General features: G+C 49.4%; 1 protein-coding gene across 2 annotated transcripts in view; it reads left to right on the forward strand.

Moving 5' to 3' along the window:
* Positions 1-6,251: 6,251 nt before the first annotated feature.
* Positions 6,252-25,584, forward strand: part of TBC1D16 (TBC1 domain family member 16) — a gene marked incomplete at its 5' end in the record, with an annotated part of 28,097 nt that continues 8,764 nt past the window's right edge. Inside the window, 4 exons of one of the 2 annotated variants that reach the window (XM_082492197.1) lie at positions 6,252-6,429; positions 7,478-8,099; positions 24,094-24,291; positions 25,078-25,225. In XM_082492197.1, the coding sequence (XP_082348323.1) occupies positions 6,252-6,429; positions 7,478-8,099; positions 24,094-24,291; positions 25,078-25,225 (1,146 nt within the window). The remainder of the gene's footprint in view (positions 6,430-7,477; positions 8,100-24,093; positions 24,292-25,077; positions 25,226-25,584) is intronic. The other variant, XM_082492198.1, reaches the window with a different exon arrangement.

Consider the following 25,584-nt stretch of genomic DNA (forward strand, 5'->3'; position numbering starts at 1 on the left):
GGGTGGTTTTCTCTCAAATTGCCCCAATATCTGCCTCTTCGTTTGCTGAGTTCTGCTGTCAGCAGAGTCGTGAAGATGGATGGTCGGGATCCTTGGCAGTCATTTGATGTACGGCGGTCAGGCGCTCCGGGGCAGGGATTAGATGTTGATATATTGCTCGCGGTGTCGCTGACACTCTGTAAAATCACTCTGCTGCTTCCTCTCCCGGCTCTGCCCCTCGCTCCGGTGCTCCGACCGCTAGCTTGTCTTCCAAAGGTATGATCTTCTTAGTTGCCACTCTGAATAGGAATAAGAAAAATGAAAGATCTTTTAAGAGAAAATAGTAGAAATGTTAAGAGCCGGACAGCTCAGGGCTCACTGCTTCTTTTCTGGAAGCCGCCTTTGAGTTTGCAGTCGTAGAGAAGCTCGTTCTTGTTCTGGTGATAACTTGGCTAAAAACGGAGAAGTCCCTGAAAGCTGCTTTTCTGACTCTGCGCTGGATTTGCTGAATATCTGGGTTTATTCTGCGCGTCTCGCTGTGTGGTTGGCCTAAAGCTGGAGAGCCGGGCTGGGCAGAGCGTTGCCGTCGCTGCCTGCAGGCACGGTCCTGCCTCTGGCAGGGCAAAGACTATTTCGAAGCGTCAGAGTGGGGCAGAGCCGCGTGGTCTGATGTCTGTGGTATTAAGGAAAGACTTTGCAATTAGTTCATCGATCCAGCTGTGAAACCAGGCTCCTGGGATTTTTTAGCTGCTGATATTTAAAGATCTGGTACTGTGAGCGTTATCAGGCCACAGCTACAGGACATTGGAAATAAAAAGCCATAAAACCATTACCTACTGCACAAGCACTGTAGTTAAGCAATACGAAATGACGTTTAATCTTGGAACAGAGGGACATATGGCACAAATAATTTCTCAGCACTAAAACGTGTGTTGTGGTTTGACTTTTAGTGCTGGAGGGGTGGTAGGCTTCTTGTTTGCTTTTCTATACCCAAGCAGGTGTGGCTAGGAGCAGCCGGCAGCCTCCGATGATAGCATTTCATTTCCCTTTTTATCTCTGAGTCACAAACTTGCCGTATTTAGTCTGCTGTCCCTTTTTTACCTTCTCAGCTGAGATGCATCTGAGCGAGATCTGTGCCACTGAAGTGACTGGAATTGGAGTTGTGCGAGTGTCAGGGTTTCCGCCGGCGCTGGTGACTGCTGTTACTCTCCCTTTACTCTGTTCTCTGTGTGCCACTGCTGCACCAGCAGGTCAGCAATGAAAGGCTTTTTGGTGACCTACATAATTCTCCCCATGAAATGGGATGACTTCAGAATGGCTCCCTATGGTAAACTTTTTTCCTTGATTTGGCTAGGTCATCTTAAATAGCTCCAGCTAATAGCGAGTAGTTTTGAAAGCTTTCTCCTCCCTCCCCCCCCAATGTGGAGGTGTTGCGATACAAAGGGAAGGTCGTTACAAGGGCTCTCGTGTATACATAGAGAGGTATAGATCAAGTGAGTGACTAGCTGAGAGTGGCACAGAAAATCCAGTCGGAGGACTAGAAGGAAGCTGCGATCCTGCCTCCCGGGCTCCTGTACTCCGTCTCCGGTGGCTCTGCCTTCCAGCGCGCTCCAACCTGTGCTGGAGCTGCCAGAGATGCAAACCCAGCGTTTGCGCTTCCCAAGGGGAGGAGGAGGCAGGAACTTCCACAGTGTTTGAGACCTCCCCGGTGCAGTGACTCTGTGCTCCTTAAATATGTAAAACCAAATTTAAGTTATTAAGGGCAAAAAGGAAAAAAAGCCTGTTTTTCCTACTTAAGGCATTTCACGCTTAAATTTGGTGCCGACGTTTGACAGCTCCTGTTTCTCCTCTGTGCCCAGACACGCTGTAGGTCTCACGTTTCGCTTCAAGAGCCCTGTAGCTTGGCTTATTTCGCTTGTGAAGCTCTTAAACTCTTGCACAGCAAATCTGCCCTTGGAGCCGCAAGACGCGCTGCCAGGCAGACGGCGCTCAGCACTGTGACCTGTCGGCTGCAGCCGGCCCCAAAGCGCTGGCTGTCATGTGCCTCTATAGGCTAAACTTATTTGAGAGAGAAGCCCTGCTGCCTTGCGTGCTCGTGAACCGCTCTGGCAGCAGCGTGTGCTGCACACACAGGGAGTAATGCGCTCCAGCCCGTGCCGGAGCCCTGCGTTGCCCTCCTTTGCCAGAATACAGGAATCCTGTGCGACCGGAGGCAGCAACATTTGGTCCAACAGCGTCTGCCAAGGTGCGGGTGCGATCTGCCAAGCCAAACAGGATTTTATTGTTTATCGGTTTGTGAGGAGGGGAAGGGCATTTCTATGGGAAGCGAGCAGCCGGTGCTGTTTGAGATGCTGCTGGCTGGAGCTGGTCAGGCCCTTGTGAAGAGGCTCCTGGGGTAATTTCAAGAGTTGGCTCCCCAGCGCGTTTCTGAGATCTCGGTTAGCTGAGAAGTGCTGGCATTGACTGGGAGAGCAGCCAGGGGCTGCGCGAACAGACTCGGTAGCTGTAGCAAAGATTTTTAGTGGCGACAGTTGATGTGTGGGAGAAGAAAATGTATGTGTGCTTAATAAATATTGGCACTCGGCAAGAGCTTATCAGCTAATTCAGTGCCTCAGCTTCTGGAGAGCTGGGTTGTCTCTGCCACATTGAAAATAATCCCTTCAGATCAGGGGATAAATAGAAAGTTAGTATGAAAAATACTTTTTGTTTTAATGGTGCTAATTTAATGCCGACTGAGCTGTAGGATGATTCCCGCCTGCCTTCCCGGGCGCGCACAAGAGGCCGCAGCAATACCCGTTTCTCCGCACGACCCAGGCCCCCTGGACTGTGTGTGCAGACGTTGTCCCAGACAGAAGAGGGCTCAGAACAGAGCAAACCCTGCAGATTTGGTCTCTTTTTTACTTGATGGTTTGTGTTGTATGAACTCCTGTCTTCTGGGAAGGAGAGGCACGTTCACAAGCTGTGTTTCAGAGACTTTTGGGGTTGTACAAGTAGGCTAGACAGCCTTCAGAGGTCCAGTCCGTCATCTGGTCCTAGCTGGGGCTGACTGCCTGTCTGTTTCTACAGCCTGTCTTTGAAACCCCTGTGATGGAAATGGCCTCTGCAGGTTGCCCTGTTCTGGTACACCATTATCCCTGCTATTAGAATGACTAAATTAGATATTCCTTGCCTCAGTTTAGCTGCCTTACTATTCCTCCTGTCCTCCATAGACAGCTCTTCCTTTTTTCAGCAGTGACAATTCACACATATGAAGACTTTTAATGCATTCCCCTTTCTTTAATCTTCCCTTAGCAATCTTTTTCCATGCCCCAGATCGCTCTTGTCGCTCTCCCTGAAACTGTCCAGTGACTTGCATCTGTTTTTCTTTAATGCTGCAACCAAAGCTACACAGAATTCCCTAGCCTGTGGCAGCAGTGAAATGATTAATTTGAGTCTTGTTGGTGATATTTATATATCGCAGTATAGTTGGTTATTTATTTGCAGCATCGTGGTGGACTCTGATTTCTGATGCGTAGCTCTTCTGCATGACAAAGGCAAAAGACTAAATTTCCATGCTGGCAGGACATCCTATTCCTCACCTCCTGTCTTTTTTGTTGATGTTGTTTCCTCTTTCCAACCTGTGGGTGCGTGTGCGTACCTGCAGCGCCGTCCACCTCCACATCAAGGCAGTGCTGAAGCAGCAGGTGTTCTGCAGCATCAAAGCGGTATTTCCTTTTAAGTTCCTCCTGCTTTCCAGGGAGCAGCTTTTGGTCTCTTACCTGTTGCTTTGTTCTTTCTCTGCTAGGTAAAAGCTAATTAAATGTTGCCGCTGTTGGCAGAGAAGTCCTGCACCTCTGCCTGCATTCCTGAGAGCCCCTGGAGAGCTGCAGTAGGACATCACACGAGCTCTTCTTTCATACGTGCGTCTCCATCTGCTGTCCTCAGCAGGAAAAGCTCACTCATGTTCTCTGAGGAAGCATTCCCTGGTCAACAGCCACAGCCACCTGGTACCACCTTCCTCCTTTGCCTATGCAGGTTTTGTGCTTTTAGAGTTCTGATGAAATAGCTGACATGGCTGAAGTTCTGGATAGCCAGGCTGGTTTCAGTCTTGACAGCAGCGGGGCGTAGCTGAGCACGCCGTGCTGCCTACACAAGGTGGTGGGAACGGATGACCCTCATCAGATGTGCCGGAGGCTCAGAGCCTCTGGTGCTGTACAGGTTGCTCCATGTCACTGCTTCCGACTCCCTCAATGCTGTGTTGAAATGGTGTGGTGTAACTTGGTGGTGGGAAGGAGGAACTGCAGCAGATTTTACCGCCTGTGTGCTTGCAGGGTGCAATGAGAGGAAAGGGGGCTTGCTCTTTAAATATGGTTAAGGCAAATTACTTTCTCCGAGATATAACCCAGAGCCTGAAACAGTACTGTGTGTTTTGGCCATCTGGACAAGAGCAAGCATATGGCTCCATTGGTGTTTGGTTTTTGGGGCTGAGAGGTGAAGATACATGTTATGTTTGGAGCCAGAAGGAGACATGGATGTGAAGGACTTGCAAAGTAATCCTCTTACCAAAACACTTGTTGGGCACAGTGCGCAGCAGGGTTGAGGCTTCTCTGTCAAGTTCCAGCAAAGAATGCAATGCAATGCAGAAACTGCTTATGCTGTGATTCAAGCTGACAAATCTAGCGATTGCCAGTTAAACCAATAGTTTGTCCTTTAGTGAAGGCTCTGTCAACTACTTGGCAGTCTCATTTGCAATCTTCTGTATGTACAAATCTGTCAGAATCAGGACAGCTATTTTCCTTCCCTGCAGCTTTCGCTCTGCTCTTTGGGAAGCGCTGGTTTCTGTTTGCCCTCGCTGCCTTCTTGCTTCCTCTTTTTTCTGGAGATACCATTAAAACCGTGTTTAAAGAAATCAGAGCTATGCAATGTTTGATGATGCTTTGCGTTAGGCCCCTAAATGTTTCCTGCACACAGTGCCCCTGATAGTACAAGTCAGGGCCTGTCTGCTTTTCTTTTTATTCCTGGCTACCCCGTTGCATGCTCTGCAGACCGTGGTGTGGGACTTGTCACCAGGAACACACTGAGCTGATCTCTCCACGCGTGACCCCTGGAGCTGGCACCGTGACGGTCTGTGCTAGGTCGGACTGGCCTGTTCACAAGCAAGTAAGGCCATGTAAATACAAAGGAATAAAAGTCGATGTTTCCTCTCCTCATGTACTTTTGGCAGAGCGGAAACAGCCGTGCCTCCGATGGTCTGCTTCCCAGGTAGGGGCAGTAGCAGCAGGTAGAGCCTGCTCTGCGTCGAATTGTGTTGGGCTCTCTGTGGGATTGCATTGTGCAAGACCCGCCGGCTGTTTCAACACATCAAGTCTTCGTCCTGATCTGTCTGCTAAGCAGTTTATGGCTGGTGTCGCCCCTCCGGATTCACTGTAGAGCTCCTCATCAACAGCCCCGATGAGGAGCACGTCTCATTTGAGTACAACACTTACTCAGGGGTTAGTTGGGGATCATACCCCACACTTAGCTGAAGTTACCTATTGATAGAGGAGATGCTTGCCTTGAGTTGGCGTGCCTTACGCTGCTGTTGGAGTCTGCCCGCTCTGTTGAACATTGCCACTTATCTCTGAAAAATCTCTATTTAACCATCACTGCTCAAAAACCAAACCAAACCAAACCAAACCAAACCAAAACAAAACCCCAACCCAAAGCCCTCAAATGCATAGCAAGATTATGCCAAAAATTGGTAAGCACAAGATTAACTTGTTTGGATTAATGATTTTTCGGAGATCAGTGGTCACTGTGGATGAAGCAGTGGCCCCTTGTTTAATGTCATGGTCTCAGCAGTTTTTCTGCACTGAAGGAATCCTCCAGGGTCTGCTCTGACTCTCTTTGACATCCCCAGGACAGTGATACATCAGGCAGCTCTGCATCGCTGAGCTGTTCCCTTAATGGGCAATTTTCAGTGACAAGCATTACTTTTCTGTTTCCTCCCCACAGTAACTATTAAAATGTGTTTTTTTACTGCCTTCATATTTCTTTGTTGCAGAGAAAACATCCTGGGATTCTGTACTTTAGCATCTTTAAAACATAGAGGTGATGTTACAGATCCAGAGCATTTGGAGGCTTTTGCTTGAGTTGTAGGATTGATGGGAGACCTCTTCCTTCTCAGACAGCGGTACGCACGTGCTGTGCTGTCGTTACATTTATTCTAATGCTATCCTTCCCTCCTTCTTGGCAGATCTTCTGAATCTGGCTCCTGATTAAAGTGGACAGATAATGGAAACATTTCCGTGGCGATGTCTCTGGGGCGACTCCTCCGACGTGCCTCTTCAAAAGCTTCTGACCTCCTGACCTTGAATCCTGGTGGTGGCAGCAGTTCAGCTTCCATACTTGATGGGGAGATTATCTACTCTAAGAACAATGTCTGTGTCCATCCACCTGAGCTGCTACAAGGCATCGGGGAGCATCATCCAGGTGATAGGGTGTTGCAGACACTGCTCACTCACTCTTTGCTCTCTCCTGGGGTGTGCATTTGTATCAAATTCTACATCTTGGGCTCTAAAGAATGAAGAGGTGCCGGTGGGGAACAGGGCAAGGCAGTCTTATGGAGGACTAAGGAAAGCCATCCACAAGCCGATCCATCAGCTCATCTTTTGGTAGGAAAATTGATGATGTTTCTCCTTTCTCTTCTGGTCTAGCGTGGATTTACCTGTTTAAGTAAGTCCTTTTGTATTGCCAGAAGATGGACAGTTGTCTTTTGAGGACAGTAACTTCTGTCACTCTTTCAAATACTTGTGTTGTTCAGGGAAGCCACGTATCCTCTTGTAACTGTCATTGCTAGAGTGGCCTCAACAACCGTTGGTAAAGGGAAAAGAAAGAAAACCTGATTGTGACTGCACGCACTGGAGTAAATGAAGATAAATACTGCTCTGTCCCTTTATTCTCATCTGTTATTGCGGTCTTTGATGTTTTCATCAAAGAGAGCTGTGGCTACTGGCTTGGCTTCACAAAAGTAATTATTCCGCGAATACTGACCCACGCTTCCCTTCTTGTGTGCTTGACCTTTTTGTTCCTACTGGCTTTCAATGAAAATTGTAGCCCTTTAGCTACACTAAGGTAAACATTCTTGAGAAAGAAATGTTTAGCTGGTACTTGAAATTGTTTAACTAGCAAATAGTAGAAGTTTTTCATGTGGCAACATATTTCAGAATTTACTCTTGATTAGTAATCCATCCAGGAAGTTGAAGTATTTGCATGTCATCTCTATGTCCACTTAGGCCAGAGGAAATTTCGAGTATTCAAAAGACATATGCAGACTTGAAATTATTTGTAAATACTGAATAATGTTGAGCACCCCACAACTGATTTAGCCGAATTCTCTCCTGGTAAATAAAAGGGTTTGTTTTGCCCATGTGTAATGGTGGTGAAGTGGGGGGAGATGGGGAAGGGCAAACGTCAGATTTACACGCTTGCCCAAGAATAAAGCTGGGTCGTAACTGATTGCTGCTTTGCTCTCTCAAAGGCTATTTGTGCTTGTACATGGAGAAAGATGAGCTTCTCGGAACCACGCTTATCCTTGCCTGGGTGCCGAACTCACGCATTCAGAGGCAGGATGAAGAAGCCCTCCGCTACGTCACTCCTGAGAGCTCCCCAGTCCGTAAAGCTCCCCGCAAACGCGGCCGCCACACTCAGGGCTTCGGCATTGTCCAGCAGGCTTCCCCCACCGAGCAGAGAGGGGCAGTAATCCTGAAAGGAGAAGACATCTTGACTGTGTCACAGCTTGTGAAAGATGTGGCTTACGTCAGCTCCCCCTCTTCGGAAGGGGAGAAGCTCTCCCAGTGCTGCCTGGCGGCAGACGGCACCCGCCGGTCCCCCCAGCCTGCCCGCAGCGACTCAGGAATCCTATCGACAATCAGTTCTCAGGAGGAGCAGAACAGGTCGGAGCTGTTGGTGGAGGAAGGTCTGGACTGCAGGCCAGAGCCAGGGGAGGATGAGGGCTCCTTGGAGTTGTCTGCTGATGACGTGAGCAGGGACAGTACTTTTGACTCTGATTCTGATGCCTTCTCTTCCCCATTCTGCCTCTCTCCCATTAGTGAAGCCCTTGGGAAAAGCAGTAGTTCTGTGTTTCTGGATAATGAAAGCAGGTGAGTGCATAATTTTCTCTATTTTCTGGGCAAATACCTGGGGTGTTGCTTGCTGAGCTTGGAGATGCTGAAGGAATTTGGAGAAATGCGGATTTGATGGGTGGACTGTTCGGTGGATGAGGAATTGGTTGGATGGTCGCATCCAGAGGGTGGTGGTCAACGGCTCAATGTCCAGATGGAGATCAGTGACAAGTGGTGTCCTTCAGGGTCCATATTGGGACCAGTACTGTTCAATATCTTCATCAATGACATGGACAGTGGGATCAAGTGTACCCTCAGCAAGTTTGCAGGTGACACCAAGCTGTGTGGTGTGGTTGACATGCCTGAGGCATGACATGCCATCCAGAGGGACCTGGACAAGCTCGAGAAGTGGGCCCATGTGTACCTCATGAGGTTCAACAAGGCCAAATACAAGCTCCTGCACCTGGGTCAGGGCAGCCCCTGGTATCCATACAGGCTGGGGATGGAGGGATGGAGAGCAGCCCTGCTGAAGACTTGGGGGTAACTGGGGGGTGAAAAGCCAGCCATGAGCTGGCAATGCGTGCTGGTAGCCCAGAAAGCCAACCGTATCCTGGGCTGCATCCCCAGCAGGGCAAGGCGGGGGATTCTGCCTCTCTGCTGCGCTCTGCTCTGGGGAGACCCCCCTGCAGTGCTGCCTCCAGCTTGGGGGCCTCAGCACAAGAGGGACATGGACCTGGTGGAATAGGGCCAGAGAAGGCCACCGAGATGCTGGGAGGGCTGGAGCCCCTCTGCTGGGAGGACAGGCTGGGACAGTTGGGGGGGGGTCAGCCTGGAGAAGAGAAGGCTCCAGGGAGACCTCAGAGCCCCTTCCAGTGCCTAAAGGGGTTCCAGGAAAGATGGGGATAGACTTTTTAGTGGGGCCTCTTGCAATAGGACATTTGGTGATGGCTTTAAACTAAAAGAGGGAAGATTTAGACTAGCTGTAAGGAAGAAATGTTTTATTCTGGGGGTGGTGAGGCACTGGCCCAGGTTGCCCAGAGAAGCTGTGGCTGCCCCATCCTGGAAACATTCCAGGCCAGGTTGGACGGGGCCCTGAGCAACCTGGTCTAGTGGAAGATGTCCCTCCTCATGGCAGAGGGTTGGATTAGATGGCCTTTAAAGGTCTCTTCCAACCAAAACTATTCTATGATTCTATGAAATTGAGAAGCATTCACAATGGCATTGAGCTGAATATCTTGTCTTGCTTCAGACTTACTGCAGACACCTGTATCATTTACAGGAAGTTGTTTGCTGGCCCGTCCCGCTTCTGCTCAGTGAACCCTGGCCCCAAACATCCAGGGCTGTATATGTACAGGCTTTCAGGTGAACTGTCTTGAGCCCTGGAAGCAGCATTACTAAATGAAAAAGGTCCTTTGTTTGTCTAATTGGCGCTGCTGAGGAGATGTGCTAGTTACTTCTTGTGGAGAGCCACATCAAAGCGTCTGTCTGACTTCTCTGAGCTGTGGGTGCCTCTGCAAGGCACCATGTTGACACAAAGCCTGCATGTATGAGCTTGTTTTGCTGGTGTTCAGAACTTGGTCCCACTTAAGACATATAAATATTAATTCTTGCATGTCTAACCTGGGTATTTTAGTCAACACTGGTATATCTAAACATCAGCGCTTCTCAGTGGCATCTGCAGTGAACTCTACATAGGGGAAAGAGGGCACCTTGGCAAAGCAGTAATGAACAGTAGGATATCTGTATCACTTACTGTACTGATATGCAATGTTTCTGGCGTTCTGGTCTGTGCGCTGTGCAGCGTATCACTCGTTTCCATCTTGGGGAGGACGGGTGTGCTGTGTTCATGAATCACCGTGGGGCTGATTTTAAGGATAGAGCTCAACTTTGAAACTACACCTGAAATGAGGAAAAATTAATTCTCCTTTGTGTATTGGCAATGTACGGACTACATTAAGACTTGACATTTGAAGAGATTTTGCCTCTTGATTTTATGGGCTAATCTCAAGCCCAGAGAATGCCAGTAAGAACAAGGTTTATGAAGGAAGTATTCTAATTGATTCAACTCTCTCTGGATATTTTAAAACCCTTCAGCGCGGTGATCTCAGACTTTTTATCAGCTTTGCATTTGGTAGTGTCTGAGCAGTATGCTTCCAATCCGCTGCGAGCCCGCAGGGTTTTCTGGGCTCGAGCTCTGCAGCAGCTGGGTGGGCAGCGGTTTGAGCAGCGCCGCGGGTGGGCCAGCACGGCTGTCCCATCCCATCTCATCCCGTCCCATCGCATCTCCTGCCATCCCATCACATCTTGTCCCATCCCGGTCCATCTCATCCCATCCCGTCCCATCCCACGGCAGCTCTCCTCTGGCTGCAGAGGGGCGTTGCAAAGCAGGTGGGGGGGGTCCGGGATGGGCTTTTGGTTTCCAAATTGTGGTGAACAACGTCAGTTTGACAGTGACCTTTTTAGTTCTCTAAATATGATGCCTGACAGTCTTTTTTGACAACTGTTAATGTAAAAGACTTTGGAAACTACATAAATGTCATGAAACACACCTTGAAAAAATTTTACAGAGAGGCCTTTGCACGATTAAAAATAATTCCTAGTAACTAACTTTATGTTGTTGGTTCCCAGGCTATTTATCCTGTTTGGATTGTGTTCTAGCACTGGGCTACTGCTCGGGGGTTGAGCCTTTAGTTGCATACACTGTCAGAGAATGTCGTGTTGGTTTAGAAACCTCTTGACCTCGACCTAAAAAAATCAGAAAAAAAACAAATCCACTGCAACTAAAGCCTCTGTTTGTTTAAGGTGTGTCATTTCTTTTTACTTGAAGCAGCACTGACAATCTGTGTGTTTGACCTGTCTCTATCACTCTGAAAAAAGGGAAGTCTTGGGGGTTTGGGTTTTTTTTTAAGCATTTTTTTTAAATAAAGCGTAAATAAAATGCTTCTGTGAAGATTTCTGAGTTCCAGCAGTTAGAGATTCTTAAAGGAAAAACATTCCTGTCTTTCAGTGTGTGTGTGGGGAAGCTGTGACCTCAGCTGTGCCCCAGTTCACCCGTACACCCCGAGGAAGGGGTCATTATCCCCACTTTAGAATCACAGAATGGTTAGAGGTGGAAGGGACCTTAAAGCCCATCCAGTGCCACCCCTGCCCCGGGCAGGGACACCTCCCCCCAGCCCAGGGTGCTCCCAGCCCCGTCCAACCCGGCCTTGAGCACCTCCAGGGATGGGGCAGCCACAGCTCCTCGGGGCACCCTGCGCCGGGGGCTCACCGCCCTCAGGGTAAAACATTTCTTCATTATAACTAGTCTGAATCTCCCCTCTTTTAGTTTAAAGCCATTATTCCATGTCCTATTGCAACAGGCCCTGCTAAAATGTCCCTCCCCAGCTCTCCTGGAGCCCCTTTAGGCACTGGAAGGGGCTCTGAGGTCTCCCCGGAGCCTTCTCTTCTCCAGGCTGACCCCCCCACCTCTCCCCGCCTGTCCTCCCAGCAGAGGGGCTCCAGCCCTCCCAGCAGCTCCGGGGCCCCCTCCGGCCCCGCTCCGACAGGTCTATGGTGGTTAGAACAGGTTTAGTGGTCAGACGTGGGAGTAGCGAGGGACATGGTCAGAATAATGTCCTAACTGCTGACAGCCAGGAGACTGGACTCGTCCTGGGGAAGTCCCAGTCCTTGGCCTGGGCCCCACGGCCGTGTGCTGGCAAGGGCGCCCAGCAGACCCCACGGCGTGTCCCAGGTGAGGAGCTGGTGCAGAAGGGTGCCATGGGGAAGGAGCCTCACGGTTCAGCTGTTTAGCAACGCTTGTGCCCTGAGCTGCTAATAGCGCCGGGGAAGGAAGGAAATACAGTTTATTGCATCTCCGCCGCCTTGCCTGTGAATTCCCGCAGCGTTGCCCCGGTGTTGCGCAGCCTGGCTCGGGCGAGCCCTCTGCCGGCTTCCTCGCTGCTGCCGAGCCCTGACAGCTCCAGCCGGGCAGAGGCTTTGCAAACCCCCTGCTCCTGCTCCTGGTGGACTTTTCTTTTTTCTTTTCTTTTTTCTTTTTTCTTTTTTCTTTTTTCTTTTTTCTTTTTTCTTTTTTCTTTTTTCTTTTTTCTTTTTTCTTTTTTCTTTTTTCTTTTTTCTTTTTCTTAACTCCTCTGGCACCAGTCTGGAAGCCTCGTACAGTGTATGCAGCACTCATAATTTACAGCAGATTAATAAAACAGACCCTTCATTGTTTGGGACTTCAGACTTAAAAGGCTTTTGTCCAGTGTGTCCATTTTTTATGCCAATTTGTTCTTCCCCATAGAGCCCCCTCGCATGATATCTGCAGGATCTTACAAGCTGTTTGAGTTGGAGATTATGCATAGAATAGTTTGCAAAAGTCTTGTCGAAAAGTGTGCTCTTATTTCCTGCGTTCATCCCAGCATTTGGGGGGGCGGGGGATGCTGTTTCAGAAGTCTCTACAAGCACGAGAACAGCTTCCTTGTTTCTTAAGGGTTTGGATTTTTTTTTTCTGCTGGCTGCTTCCCATCTGAGCCAGAATTGGAGTGTGAACAAAGTTTGTGCTGCTGGCAGATTGTTTCAACTCTTTTCCCTCCCTACCCCCCGGTCACCACCTCCTCCCTGCAAAGAGGAACGAATGTTTCTGGTTATTTCCCTCTGCACTGGGGAGCTGTTGTAAAGAGAACTCTGCTTTTCCCCGTGGTTGTTTCAGAAGCTGGAGCGATGCATTGCATGGGTGTTTCAGTCCAGCCATCTTTCTTTCTGTGCAATTAGATAGCATCAGAAATGGAAAAATGTGACAGTGTGGAAGAATTAAGACATACATGTAGGCTCAGATCAGAGGCGATCAGGAGCTCAGCAAGCTGCTTGCCAAAACCTGTGTGTGACCAGGAGTCACAAGTCCCGTGTGCCTCTTGGAGCATCCCCGGGGAAGGTGGCCTGGCCTCCCGGGCAGGGGGGAGCCAACAGACACGCACCGGCGCCCGCAGAGCAGGGGCAGGGAGAAGGAAGGGAGGCGGGCTTGGAAGCATTTGAGTTGCACGACGAGTCAGTCATTTTAAGTCAACAACTCGCCTTGTAGAACATAAGGAAATAAAAGCATATCCATTGTTTTGTTGGGTTTTTTTCCTCTTTGCTTCTCAGTTTGACAGGCTGCCAGGGATCCCATGCGGCGATCGATGCTTTCCTCCCATTTACACAGTTCCTCAGGCTAGGAGCTAGGGGAGGGTCCCATCACCGGCGTACACATTCTTGCCTCTCTTTTTAGAGGAGCCTGGCTCTTCTTCTGCGTAGTGCACTCATCTCTCATGGAAAGGTGGCTTTACTCTCTGGGTTTGTGTCCTTGTCAACTTTGGGGGCCCCTTTCTGCTCATAGTACATGGTTCCTGCAGGGAGGTAGCTGACATGGGAAATGCCTGCATTGATAGCGGCTTTGTCATTGGCTGCATTTCTGTAGGAAAGGAGGGATACTGGAAATAAATTTGTTCCGTTCTGTTCCTTTTCTCCCCTGTCACCGTTGTTTGCTGTCTGTCAGGAAACATTTGCCTTGTGGTCAGAAGGGCACTAATTCAGGACAACTGTACTCTAGACCCAGCTTTGGCTTGTTGCCGCCCTGCTAAATTTCTCAGCTTCCATTTTCCCCATCAGTAAAGTGAAACTAAAAGCCTTTTGTTACATCCTGGCGACCAAATAGCATCTGACACCTATATAATGTCTTTCAACCAATGCTTCTGAAGTTATTTTAACTGACCATGACATCAGATCTATACCAATCGGTTGCAGAAGCACTTAGTGTTCTGTAAATGGGGTTGTTGGGGTTTTTTTTGTGCCATGCCAGAGTGATCCCTGGCTAACAGGAGCGTTCCCTAGCAATGGGTCATGGGGCTGCTAAAGGCTTTTCACTTCGGTAATAAACTGCAGTTGCTGTTTCTTGACGAGCACCGTGTAAAAATGCTGAAGAGGACAAAGAAACGCTGGCACTGGTTCCTTCACTAACTTCAGGTTGGGATGTTGGTCAATACAGTCAGAGTTTGGACCGAGAAGCCTTGCTGGTGGAATTGTGTGAGTGGAGCTTGGGGCAACACCTGGCCAGAGGCTCGAGCTCTGCGAACGGTCCCGCGGGTGATGGACTAGGCGCCAGCTCACACTTCCACAGCACTTGCTTTAAAGGACAAGCAGAAGCGATATGACCAACGTGGTCACGGACATCAATGCAAGAAAGAAACATCTTTCATAAGAAGGTGATAATTTTAGCAACCAGTAATAAAAATAATGAAACATTTTCATAATGGAGCTGAACAATGGTACAGTTCTCATGTTCTTCAGCAGACATGAATTCACACAACGTAACTACTACAGACGGTCTAGGCAAAGCACACAACACACGGAAAAACTCCTTTGGCGTCGCAGTTGATGCAATTTTTGCAGATGTGTTGCACATCCTGTTGTTAAGTCTCTTCCCAGGGAGCTAATCAGTAAATTACCTTCTCACGAGGGAGCGGAGGCGCAGCGTTACGGAGGGTGGCAGCAGCTGCAGGAGCGGGTGGTAACAGAGCGTACGGTGTTGCATCATGTTGTTTTGGCAGCTCACCTGAAAGGCTTAGTGCTGTTCAGACCTCTGCAGAATAAACAGGAGGCAAAATTATAGGGGAAATGAGCTGAAATTAGTGTGAACTGGCAGGAGCTCTGGAGTCATCAAGAGGTTGGGAATTCATCGCTGTTGTAACAGAAGTGATTATATTCTTAGAACCAGGGGAATTGGTCACAGACTTCAAAATCTACTGTAACTTCTTGCAGCATCTTGTGTCATGCTATCTTTTGGTGATTTCAGCCTTGGGGATGAGTCCGTGGGGAGCCTCGCTGCTTTTGGTTTGGGCTCCCATTCCCCAGGACCTTGCCTGAACTAGTGCGATTTATGATCTAAGACACCAAAGCACCTAATTCCGCTCATATCTAAACCAATGCCCAGGAAAACAATATCCCCAAATCCCTCTTCCATCAGAAAGACAGTCCTGTTTTCCTTCTCTCTGAGTCGTGGGGTAGGTGTAGACTCCATCTAAGGCAGTACTTTCAGGAGGTCTGCATGGAGCCGGGTCCTGGGAAGAGGAGTTGGCCTTAGCTGTTTGCTGTCAGCAATGCTGTGTAATCAATTAAAGTCATGGGATAGTTCATAGAATCATGGAATCATCTACGTTGGAAGAGACTTTTAAGATCGAGTCCAACCACCAACCTAACACTGCCAAACCTACCACGAAACCATGTCCCTCAGCACCACGTCTGCCTGTCTGTTAAATACCTCCAGGGATGGCGATTCCACCACGTCCCTGGGCAGCCCGTTCCAATGCTTGATAACACTTTGGCTGAAAAAATTTTTCCTAATATCCATCCTAAATCTCCCCTGGTGTACCTTGAGGCCGTTTCCTCTTGTCCTATCGCTTGTTACTGGGGAGAAGTCATTACTGCCTGCAAAGCCGAGAAGGTTGGACAGATCCAAGAGATTGTGGAGGCATACAGCTCGATCTTGGTTTAACCTGAAAGAGGGGAGATTTAGGGTAGATATTAGGAAGAAATTGTTGGCTGTGGGGGCGGTGAGCCCCTGGCGCAGGGTGCCCCGAGAAGCTGTGGCTGCCCCATCCCTGGAGGTGCTCAAGGCCGGGTTGGACGGGGCTGGGAGTGACCTGGGCTGGGGGGAGGTGGCCCTGCCCGGGGCAGGGGGGGGACTGGATGGTCTTCAAGGTCCCTTCCAACCCAAACCATTCTGTGATTCTATGCAAATATTTGAACAGCAAGAACATTAATTATAGCAGGTTTGGTTTTTCCCCTCCATTGCCAGATTTTCTGCGGAAAACTGGCAGCGAACCCGAGATGAGGAATCGCAGCCGGCGGGACTGTGAACCTATTTATTTGGGAATTTCAGGAGTGGAATCAGTGGGTGCCGAGAGCAGGTGATGCCCAAAAACGCCATCCCAGGGCCGGGGGAGCGATGGAGGAACAGAGAGGAACCTCCCCAGGTTTTCGGGTCTGCTTAGGAGGACGAGGAAGCTCTAAACTCTCGCTTGGGATTGGGAGCCGTGGCCGTGGGCGAGAGGTGGCCGTGGGCGACCGGCCCCGCCGCTGGGTAGAGCGCGCCCCCTGGCGGCCGCGGTCGCGGCCGCCAGGGGGCGCGCTCTACCCAGCGGCGGGGCCGGTCGCCCACGGCCACCACTCGCCGCCCGTGTAGAATTGCAAGGAAAAAGGATTATTCATAAAAAAAATGGCAGCGGGGGCTTGTCCTAAAGAAACAGGGGATTCCCAAGGGAGCGGGACTCCTCTTCCCGGGCGAGCGGGGGGACAGGAACAGGAGGTTTCTCCGGGGGCTTTGCAATAAAGGGCTTTTTCCCGGGATATTGGGGGTGTTGGGGGATGAGAAGCTCAACACGAGCTGGCGATGTGTGCTTACAGCTCAGAAAGTCAACTGCAACCTGGGCTGCATCCCCCGCAGCGTGGCCAGCAGGGCGAGGGGGGGGATTGTGCCCCTCTGCTGCGCTCTGGGGAGACCCCCCCCCCAGTGCTGCCTCCAGCTCGGGGGGTCCCAGCACAGGAGAGACATGGACCTGCTGGAGCAGGGCCAGAGGAGGCCCCGGAGATGCTGGGAGGGCTGGAGCCCCTCTGCTGGGAGGACAGGAGGGGAGAGGTGGGGGGGGTCAGCCTGGAGAAGAGAAGGCTCCGGGGAGACCTCAGAGCCCCTTCCAGTGCCTAAAGGGGCTCCGGGAGAGCTGGGGAGGGACATTTTAGCAGGGCCTGTTGCAATAGGACATGGAATAATGGCTTTAAACTAAAAGAGGGGAGATTCAGACTAGTTATAATGAAGAAATGTTTTACCCTGAGGGCGCTGAGCCCCCGGCACAGGGTGCCCCGAGGAGCTGTGGCTGCCCCATCCCTGGGGGTGCTCAAGGCCGGGTTGGACGGGGCTGGGAGCGACCTGGGCTGGGGGGAGGTGGCCCTGCCCGGGGCAGGGGGTGGCACTGGATGGTCTTCAAGGTCCCTTCCAACCCAAACCATTCTGTGATTCTATGATATTATTCTATGATATTCTTGCATTTCTTCTGTTCCTCATTTATACGATCGTAACGCCCAGGAATCCTAATTGAGAGGGGAGATAAATGGTACTGGCGGGTATCCACAGCTTTGTGAGGGGAGAATTGCGTTAACTGGGTCGAAATACAGAGCGTGTCCCCTCTAAAAGTACAGCAGTATATGCAAATAAATCTGCATAGTCTCTGTCGTCTTGGCTCAGTCCTCACAATTATAACAGCATTAAGGATTTACAATAACTCTGAAACATGCTTTTAGTCAGCTCTCCTTTTTCCTCTCCCTTTCTGCTACTTGAAGAAAGCTCTCCCCTTGGGAAATGCGCATTGTATTGTGGAAACAGTGAAATTCTCTCTGGGTGGTGTTGGCTCTGCTAACACTGGGTCAGGGGCAGCGCAGAGTCCGGGGAGTTGGTTAACTTTGTCTGTCAGTAAAAAGTCCCACTGAAATTCCCAATTCATTGCTTAGAGCCAAGAATATAAGAACAAAGGTAATCTTCAGGGCTTTCAAGGGACCAGCGTTTTGAAGGCTTGATTGTAATTAGCATAATTAGTGTAGAATTTTATTTTTGCATGGATAGAACAGAGGAAAAAAAGGCAAAATAATCCATTGATTTTAAATATAAAATAAACACTGGTAAGAAAGGTCCCTTTTCCCGTCTGGAATAGGCTGAAAAGCAAACATTCTTTTTCGGGCTTTGCTGAGAAATCACTTTTTCCATCTAAGGAATGATTTTTTTTTAAAAAGTGTTGTGTTTCGATTGATTTATTAATGAGCTAAAGCCTAGGCATGAGGTGCCCCTTCTCTGTATGGATTGTAAAAATCCGCCATTCAGCTTTTGGAATATTTTCCTTCCTAAAACTGAAGGTAACATTTGCATCGTTGAGCAGCATACGCTCGGCTCCAAATGATTTGTTGTGTTTGGCTTCTCGGGAGCTCTGTGTATTTTATTCATGAGCGTCGAAGTGCTCATTCTGCCCCGCTACCTCACAGCCACACGAAGCCGCAGCGAAGAACCGGGCTGGGGTTTTACCTCCATCGCCTACACCTGTCTGGAAGCCCCCGCTGCCAAAAACAGATTGCTTGGCTTTTCGCCGAGGGGTACGCGTATCGCATTCCGGACTCGGATTGGGCGGAGGAGGTTGAAACACGCACTGATTCACTACGAACTTCTGATATTTTTTTCCCTTCCCATTTACATTCAAAATAATTGACTCGAGAGTTCTGGGTTTATTTTGTTTTCCTGTCGGGTTAATTTGTGGCAGTTGGGGGAACCCCGTGGAGGGGAGCGGGGCTGTTTTTCTAATGCCCCCCCCTTGCTGGCTGAAGTCGCTCGGCTTCCCTTCAGGCCACCGGGACCTGGAGGAACGACTTAGGAGCAACAAAGCCCCCAGTGTGGTGAGGCTGCTGGCGGGGCGGGACGGCGGCACCAGCGCACGGGTCGGCCCTCGTCCGCCGAGACCCGGGGATGAACGGCGGTTGATGAACGCAGCGCTGGACGCTGCGTGTTCCGGCTGCGCGGGGTGGCGTGTGCGCCCAGGGACGGCGGGAGGGTGCTGTAAAAGCGGATTGCAACAGCCCCGGAAAGCATAACAAATTGTTTTGATCTTTATTTCTCAAGGACACACCAATTACGCTTATCAGAAGGCAAAGCTGCATAATCGGGTTTCCTTGAGTCCCTCGTTTCGTCGTGTTAAAGCGTTTTATTTGTCGGGGTTGTGTTCGCGGGGTTAATGTTAATTCAGAGCCCCGTCCCTGGCCGTGAACTTGCGGTGGCAGTCCAAGGTCAGGGGGTGAGTGCCGAAGCTGCTGCCCACCCCGCAGCACGCGCCGGCGAGGCGGCCGGCCTGGGGACGGCTGGCAGCCCCAAACCTCCTTCTGCTCCTTTCCCGTACCGGGAGGGAGGGATTCCAAGGCTTTTAAGACACAAACAGATTGTTCCTTGAGTATTGTTAATAACATTAACAGGACGAAGAGTGGCTAACAACGATACGCCGGCTTTTAGAAGCGCTGTTGAATATGCTTCCTGGTGCCGAGCATGAAAGGATACAATTATTTTTCATAACCTTTTATTTTCCCTTTACGGCAAGCTAAGCAAAGCAAGTTTGTCAGCGGCAGAGTGCTCCTAATTTGGTCTCCAGTGACCTCTGGAGCCGTGATTGGCAGCCGGCGTCAGGGAGGACCTCGCGCCTGCGAGACAGAAACGAGCAGAACAAATGCCGTAGGACAGCTTGGGTTCCCTGGAGGACGCGGGCTAAAAAAGGTGAAAGAAGTGCAATTACAGGAGGTTTTCAGCACAGAAAGTTAATTAGCTACTAAATAGCATTTAGTGCAGTTCAACGTGGGGAAATTTATGTTTTGAAAGCAAACAGATCAATGGGCAGCCTGCGGAACAAGCTTTTGGAAAGTCCACGTTGGCATTCGTGTACTTTGTACTGTAACGTCCTGGGCAGTTTTTCACAGGTTTCCCCAACAAATAGGAAGGATTGTTGGATTTCCACGTGTGTTTGCAGACATATAGATACATTTCCACATGAGGATGTTTTGACATCTAATTTCAGAAATTCCGGTTAGGCTTTCATCCAGACTATCCAACACCTTTTCCCCTGTTCAGCGAGGTCAGTGTAAATCGATTCTGTTCGGGCTCCCTGAGGCAAAGGAGCTTCAAGTTCCAAATATTTTCAGCCACAGGGTGAATTTAACACAATTCTTAACCTAGTTACTTGTCTGTGCTGATCAGACGCGAGGGCGGCGTTTCACTGCCAGTGTCCGGCTCTGCGCGGCCATGCTCCTCTGGAAGCTGGTGCCATCCCACCATCTCCTTCCAGTCCTCTGCGGCGCAACTCGGAATGACCAGAAATATTTCAAAAATTTTTTTTTAATCCCAAATTGCCAATCTGTTTTGTTTAGCACCTCTTTTCTATGTCGCTGAAGTCAGCGTGTTTCACAACTCGTTATACATGTATATTGTCAAGGACACTTTTTTTAATCAGAACAATAGATTTGGGTTCCAGGTGCCTGATACTACGTCACTTGTTACAGTCGCTGCACTAAATTTTCGGGCGTTTTGGGATAGCTTTGAACTTTTATTGATGGATTATTTATTTGAAGCAATCTGTCTCAGACGTTTTAGGCAGCCGATGCTGCCATGAGCTATTTCACCTTGCTGGAAAGAAGAGGAGCCTGGAAGGTCAGTGCCTGTGGGGAGTAGCGGAGAAACAGAGAAATACTAACCCCTGGGGAGGAAAAGGGGCATGTAATTCCCGTTACATGGATGCTCATACATTATGATGATACTCATTGTCTGTAAACGATGCTTCGCAAGCAGCGTGCAGGAGGAGCTGGGGCTGTGAGGAACGCTGTTATTAGGGAAGGCGCACTGGGGTACAGCGGCGACGGAGCCAACGGAGGAGGGTTCGGCTCTTGCAGGAGGCGCTCTGAGAATCTGAGAGTGGGGTGATGCACGCTGACAGCTTGGGTGACTGCCACATCATGGCTATAATCTTCAGCCCCTTTCCCTCTTATAATTACATTTGTCACGTCATGTCGTAAAATGAGTTATTAGATCTTTGTTGCTGAAATAGTCTTCCCATGTAATCGGTGCAGGTCTCTGCCCTGGCTCCATAACAGAAATAATAATTGGTTTTATCTCTCTGTATGCTGTAGGTGTGTACAACTGCTGTGACTGAACAGTAAGTCAGGTCCCATTACTACATCACCGCGCGTCGAGAGTCTCACTCGCAGAGCGGCTGACCTCCTCGGATGGGGCGGGCGAGAGAGTTCCCGAGCGGTGGGAGGAGGCTGGTGGCTGCCTCATGCGGGCGCTTGCTTCCTCGGGGGCTACAAAAGCTGGAGGAATGTAGATACGGTTGGTTGGTTGCTGTAGTTGATTGGTGAGGGGAGAAAATACATCACCTCCTGGTCTCGCTCACCAGCAAGAATGAGATGTATTTTGAGACAAAAGACTAATGGGACTTCAGTAAGGGCAAAAGGCTGAAGTGGAATCATGAATATGTCTGTGGGTTTCCTGCTTCGGGTTTTGCTAATCCTCCTTATTATTTTTTCCCTGTCCCTTTTATTCCCGTGGACCATGGCACTTATTCTCTTGTTTTGCTGAGCAGTGCTGCTTACTAGCTGGCGCTCTGTTTTTCCTGGATCCCACAACCCAAAGTCTCTCTGGAATGTTCCTCCAGCTATTTGCCTCTCAGTGCTTCAGCTCCCTGCTTTTGCAGGGCACTCTGGTATAACTAACTCATCCAACAGATGTAATAGTCTGACAAACAGTAAATTGGAGAATTCTTCCCTTGCATCTGTGTATCTTGTGTGCCTAGTTAGAGGACTCTCCAAAATCCATGAAATTAGCATTGATCATACTACTCGATGTTACTTAAGTACAGAATGATCTCAATATTAAAATTATTTTTAAAAGTAGTCCAACACATTAGAATAATTTCCTCTTTTTTTTTCAATCAATATATACAGGAAAAAGTAATTTTGAACACAGTGAGGTTTTTTTCTTAACTTCCACAGTGACTAAGTATGCACCAATGTGTGAGGTGGTACTCTCTCTGTGTCTGTGCTATGTGTGAGTGTACGTGTTTACCGACCTGTTCGAAGGGCATTGGTCTTTCAGATTTTGTCTTCTACATCCATGAAAACACTGGAATTTCCCAGGGCTGCAGCTCTGAGGCACCATGCTTATACTCACTGGCTTTTTGCTGTCCAGAAAGGGTAAATCCACTTACACGTGTTGCTTCAGATTGCTTCCGTGTACGCTGGATGCGTGTACAACTTGTAACTAGTGGCTAAAGGTGAACCGTAATCATTTGTCTTAAAGAAGCATCTCCAGAAAATATAACACGGCCAGCACCTTTGTGACCGGCCTCTCTGGCCCCTGAGTAGCTGCTTGTGCATCTGAAGCAGATTTTGGTTACGTAGCAGAAGGAACTGCAGCTGGCAATAGCCTTCCGGGCTGAGGAGCTGCACAATTCCCAGGATCAAAGTGAACCTGCCCGGCTCTACCTATAACTGTAATTTCTTGGCAGTCATCTCTCTGCCACTGGTCGTTTGAGATGATGCTCTTGAAGGATGGGCTCATCGGCCCCTGTGACGAGGGAACCGCAGGACAGTCATCCTCACAGCCACTGCGTCTTCCAGCCCTTTGTCGCACTCACCAGCTCATCTTTGCAAGAGCCTCAGAAAATTGGTTGCCTCTGCTTAGTCTTTGAGCTAGTTTGAGTCATCTCTTCCAGGAAAATCCTGTGTAACCAGCTGTGGCTGTTACGAAGTGTTGCTCCATAAATACCAGCTGCTCGTAGCGAGCAGTCCAGCACAAGTGTCTCGTACCAGCACCGCCATTGCTTTTGCATTAACGTGGGATACTGAGTGTTTTAGGAAAGCGGTCTATTTTGCAGCTTTATCGGAAAGTAACACTTGATTTCTCACAAAGGCCAGTACAGTTTCCATGGAAAAATTCACAAGGTGCAGGTGCTGGTGTATAGCTGCGCCTGTGAGACGGGGAGGGTCCCGGTGTCTACCCTAGAAAACTGCGCATTCCTCTTTGAGTGAGTTTGGGTATGTCGTATGGTCCCTGCTCACATGGCGATGTTGCCGTGTCACTTCTAAGACCTCAACCTCCGAATGGCTTGAATGTAAGTTTTGCTTTGATGCTTTCTTTCAGAAAGATGGAGCAGCAGAACTTCGCAAACAGAGGAGCAAAGCCGCGCTTTTAGCTGAAAGTAAAACAGAGTTCATCTCATCTACATAATGCTGCAGAACTGGAGAAGGGGGCTCAGGGATTTATTTCCCATGCGTGTGGGCGCTAAGGTTTTGAGTCATACATTTGAACAGGGCGGCTCGCAGGGGCTCGGTTAAAAATTTAACCCACAACTAACTGGGATGTCCGGAGACCTGTCCATTGGAATGCAGTGACCTGAACAGTGGGTAGATGCTGCAAATAAGGCTGGTCCCTGTGGAAGAGGCACTGTGGCCAGGCTTGGAAAGCATACTGATGTGGTGTGCTGCAGATGCATGCTGAGTGTGTGATTTTCAGCGTTCAGTGCCTACATTGTTAGATAAGCGGATTAGAAAACATTGCATAAAGTGGCATTGCAGGGGGCTGTCTTTATACCTGCTACTTGCCTTGTTTTGCAAACCCTGATTTCACAGCGGAACCCATTCAGAGCTTGCGCTGAGATTGTTCACATGTATTGGCCTTTTTAAGAATCAAGGGGTCACAGTTTCAGATTCACTTAATTCTCAAAGCAGTGATATTTTTCTTTTGGGATCGGGGCTGGTGGCAGGCATGTGGGCTTTTTTAATCTCAACTCAGTTTACTCTTAAAGATAAATCTCTGAGGCGCAGTGAGCTCCTACCGGATTGGACAACGGTTGGGTTCACTTTCTCTACTTTGCAGTGGGTTAAAGCGCTCATGTGTAATTTCCTGCTCTTAACTCTCCGAAGTTTCAAGTTTGCAAATGGAAACCATTTGCCTGAAGTTTGTACACACGAGTCCAGGCTGGTCAGGTCCACTTGCGAAGGTGTAATGAGAAACTCAAGTTCAGGGGAAATGTCTTCGGATCTTACTGGGCGCAGAGGGAATTTGCCAGGTGAGATCCCTACTCAGTGCTGCCGCCTGAATGCGCTGGCTCCTCCCGTCCCTGGGCTAGGGGTTGGGGTTAGGCTTTGCCTGCTCAAAAGTCAGTGTTTTGAGGAATGTTTTTCTCTCTCGCCAGTTCCGTGTGGAATTCAGAAATGGACCCAAAATAGCATGGGATTGGGGGATGGTAGGGAATTAATTTAAATAAAAATAATTTGATCTCTTATGTGGGCTGTCGGTTATTGACGCCTTAGACCTGCACCGAACTCCAATTTCAGAGCTCTGTCAAAGGATTTTTCACTTGGAGCACTCGTGGTTATTGCGTGTAAGTGCCACCTTTGGCTGATGGTCTTGCAGCGCTTTCTTCCTCCACGCTCTCGTCTGCAGGGACGCGTGTGACAATCGCATGACCTGCTCCACCAGCTCTGCCTCCAGCCTCGACACCAGTGCCCAGTTCCAGGAGAATAATGGGCCAATGCAAGGCACCAGATGGGACGAACAGCAGAAGGTGTTTGCCCTCGAGCAGGTCTGCGGTGTCTTTAGAGTGGACCTGGGACAGATGAGATCGCTTCGCCTCTTCTTTAGGTAACGTATTTTTGTGTGTGATATTTGTGTGAGCTCTGGATCAGTGCACACTGGGCTGTGGAGACAGATGGCTCCTGCAATTCTCCTTGGAAGTCTTTCCCTAATGGTTTTCTCCAGGAAAGCAAGTGTCAGCCTTCCCTAGGAGAGCCTCTGAATGACAGTTTTGGGGCCTAAAGGATTTTTTTCCCTAGTAAGGTAAAGGTTGCTCTTAGCTATCTTACCCAAAATGTTTTAAATAACCTGGAGGTGTGGAAAACATCTCTATCTATGGTACCTTCTCCCTTGCCTGCCCCTCACCGGGGCTCCTTTAGAGTCTTGCTGCTCTTAACCTCTTCAGTTATCTTTCAAATTATTACAAAAGTTATTAAAAACATTTTTACTCCCTCTTTTCCCCTCTCACTCCCTGCCTCTTTAGACAATGCTGTGTGCAACCAAGTCTGCTCATCTCTAGGAGCTGCCTTTGTGTACTGCCTTAGAGTTGCTGGGTCAGACTTCTTGGGTTTTTCTCCAGGGAAGACAAAATTTAATTCCTTCCCACGACGGAAGGGTAAGAGAGTGCCGTTACCAGGCATGAGTGGAGCTTCTTGGAGGAGGTGAGGGTCACTATGGCCTGGTCCAGAGCTGTAAGATTACTTCTACGCTCCGTTTTAAGGGACAACTTGATGCTACACTTCTGTGTAATTTGCTGTCCTCACGCTCTCATCTGATGTTCCCCCTCCCCGCTGGACCTCTCGTTATCCTGGGCAGTAAATGCAGGTTTTTCTGCCCCGTTGTTTTGCCCCACAGCGATGAGGCGTGCACCTGTGGACAACTGGTTGTCGCAAGCAGGGAGAGCCAGTACAAGATCTTCCATTTTCACCATGGTGGCCTGGATAAACTGTCCGAGGTGTTTCAGCAATGGAAGTACTGCACAGAGACCCATCTCAAGGACCAGGTACCTGAGCGGGGTTCATGGGGCAAAGAGGGTTTTTCCAGCAGATGTTTCGCACTTAGGGTTTTAGCCAGGGGAGCGTGTTGGAGAAATGAAGTGATGAGTTCGCGTCACCGAGTCAGGCAGAAAGCTACAAGGAGTTGGATGTTGTTTAGGATGCAGCTGCGAGTCGGACGCGAGGTCTCTGTTGTACCGGCTTATCCCCATCCGTTCCTGTTCTGCCTGTGGAATATGGGGGAGGATAATCCCGAAGACTTGCTTAGGTGGTTGTTTTGCTAGACGTGGCAACCCGACAGGTCAGCCCTGCGCTTTAGGCGTGTAAGGTGGCTGGGAAATCTGCAGTGGTAGGTCTGAAATTCTGT

The sequence above is a fragment of the Vanellus vanellus genome (assembly GCF_965231255.1).
Source record: "Vanellus vanellus genome assembly, chromosome: 17".
Lineage (NCBI taxonomy): Eukaryota > Metazoa > Chordata > Aves > Charadriiformes > Charadriidae > Vanellus > Vanellus vanellus.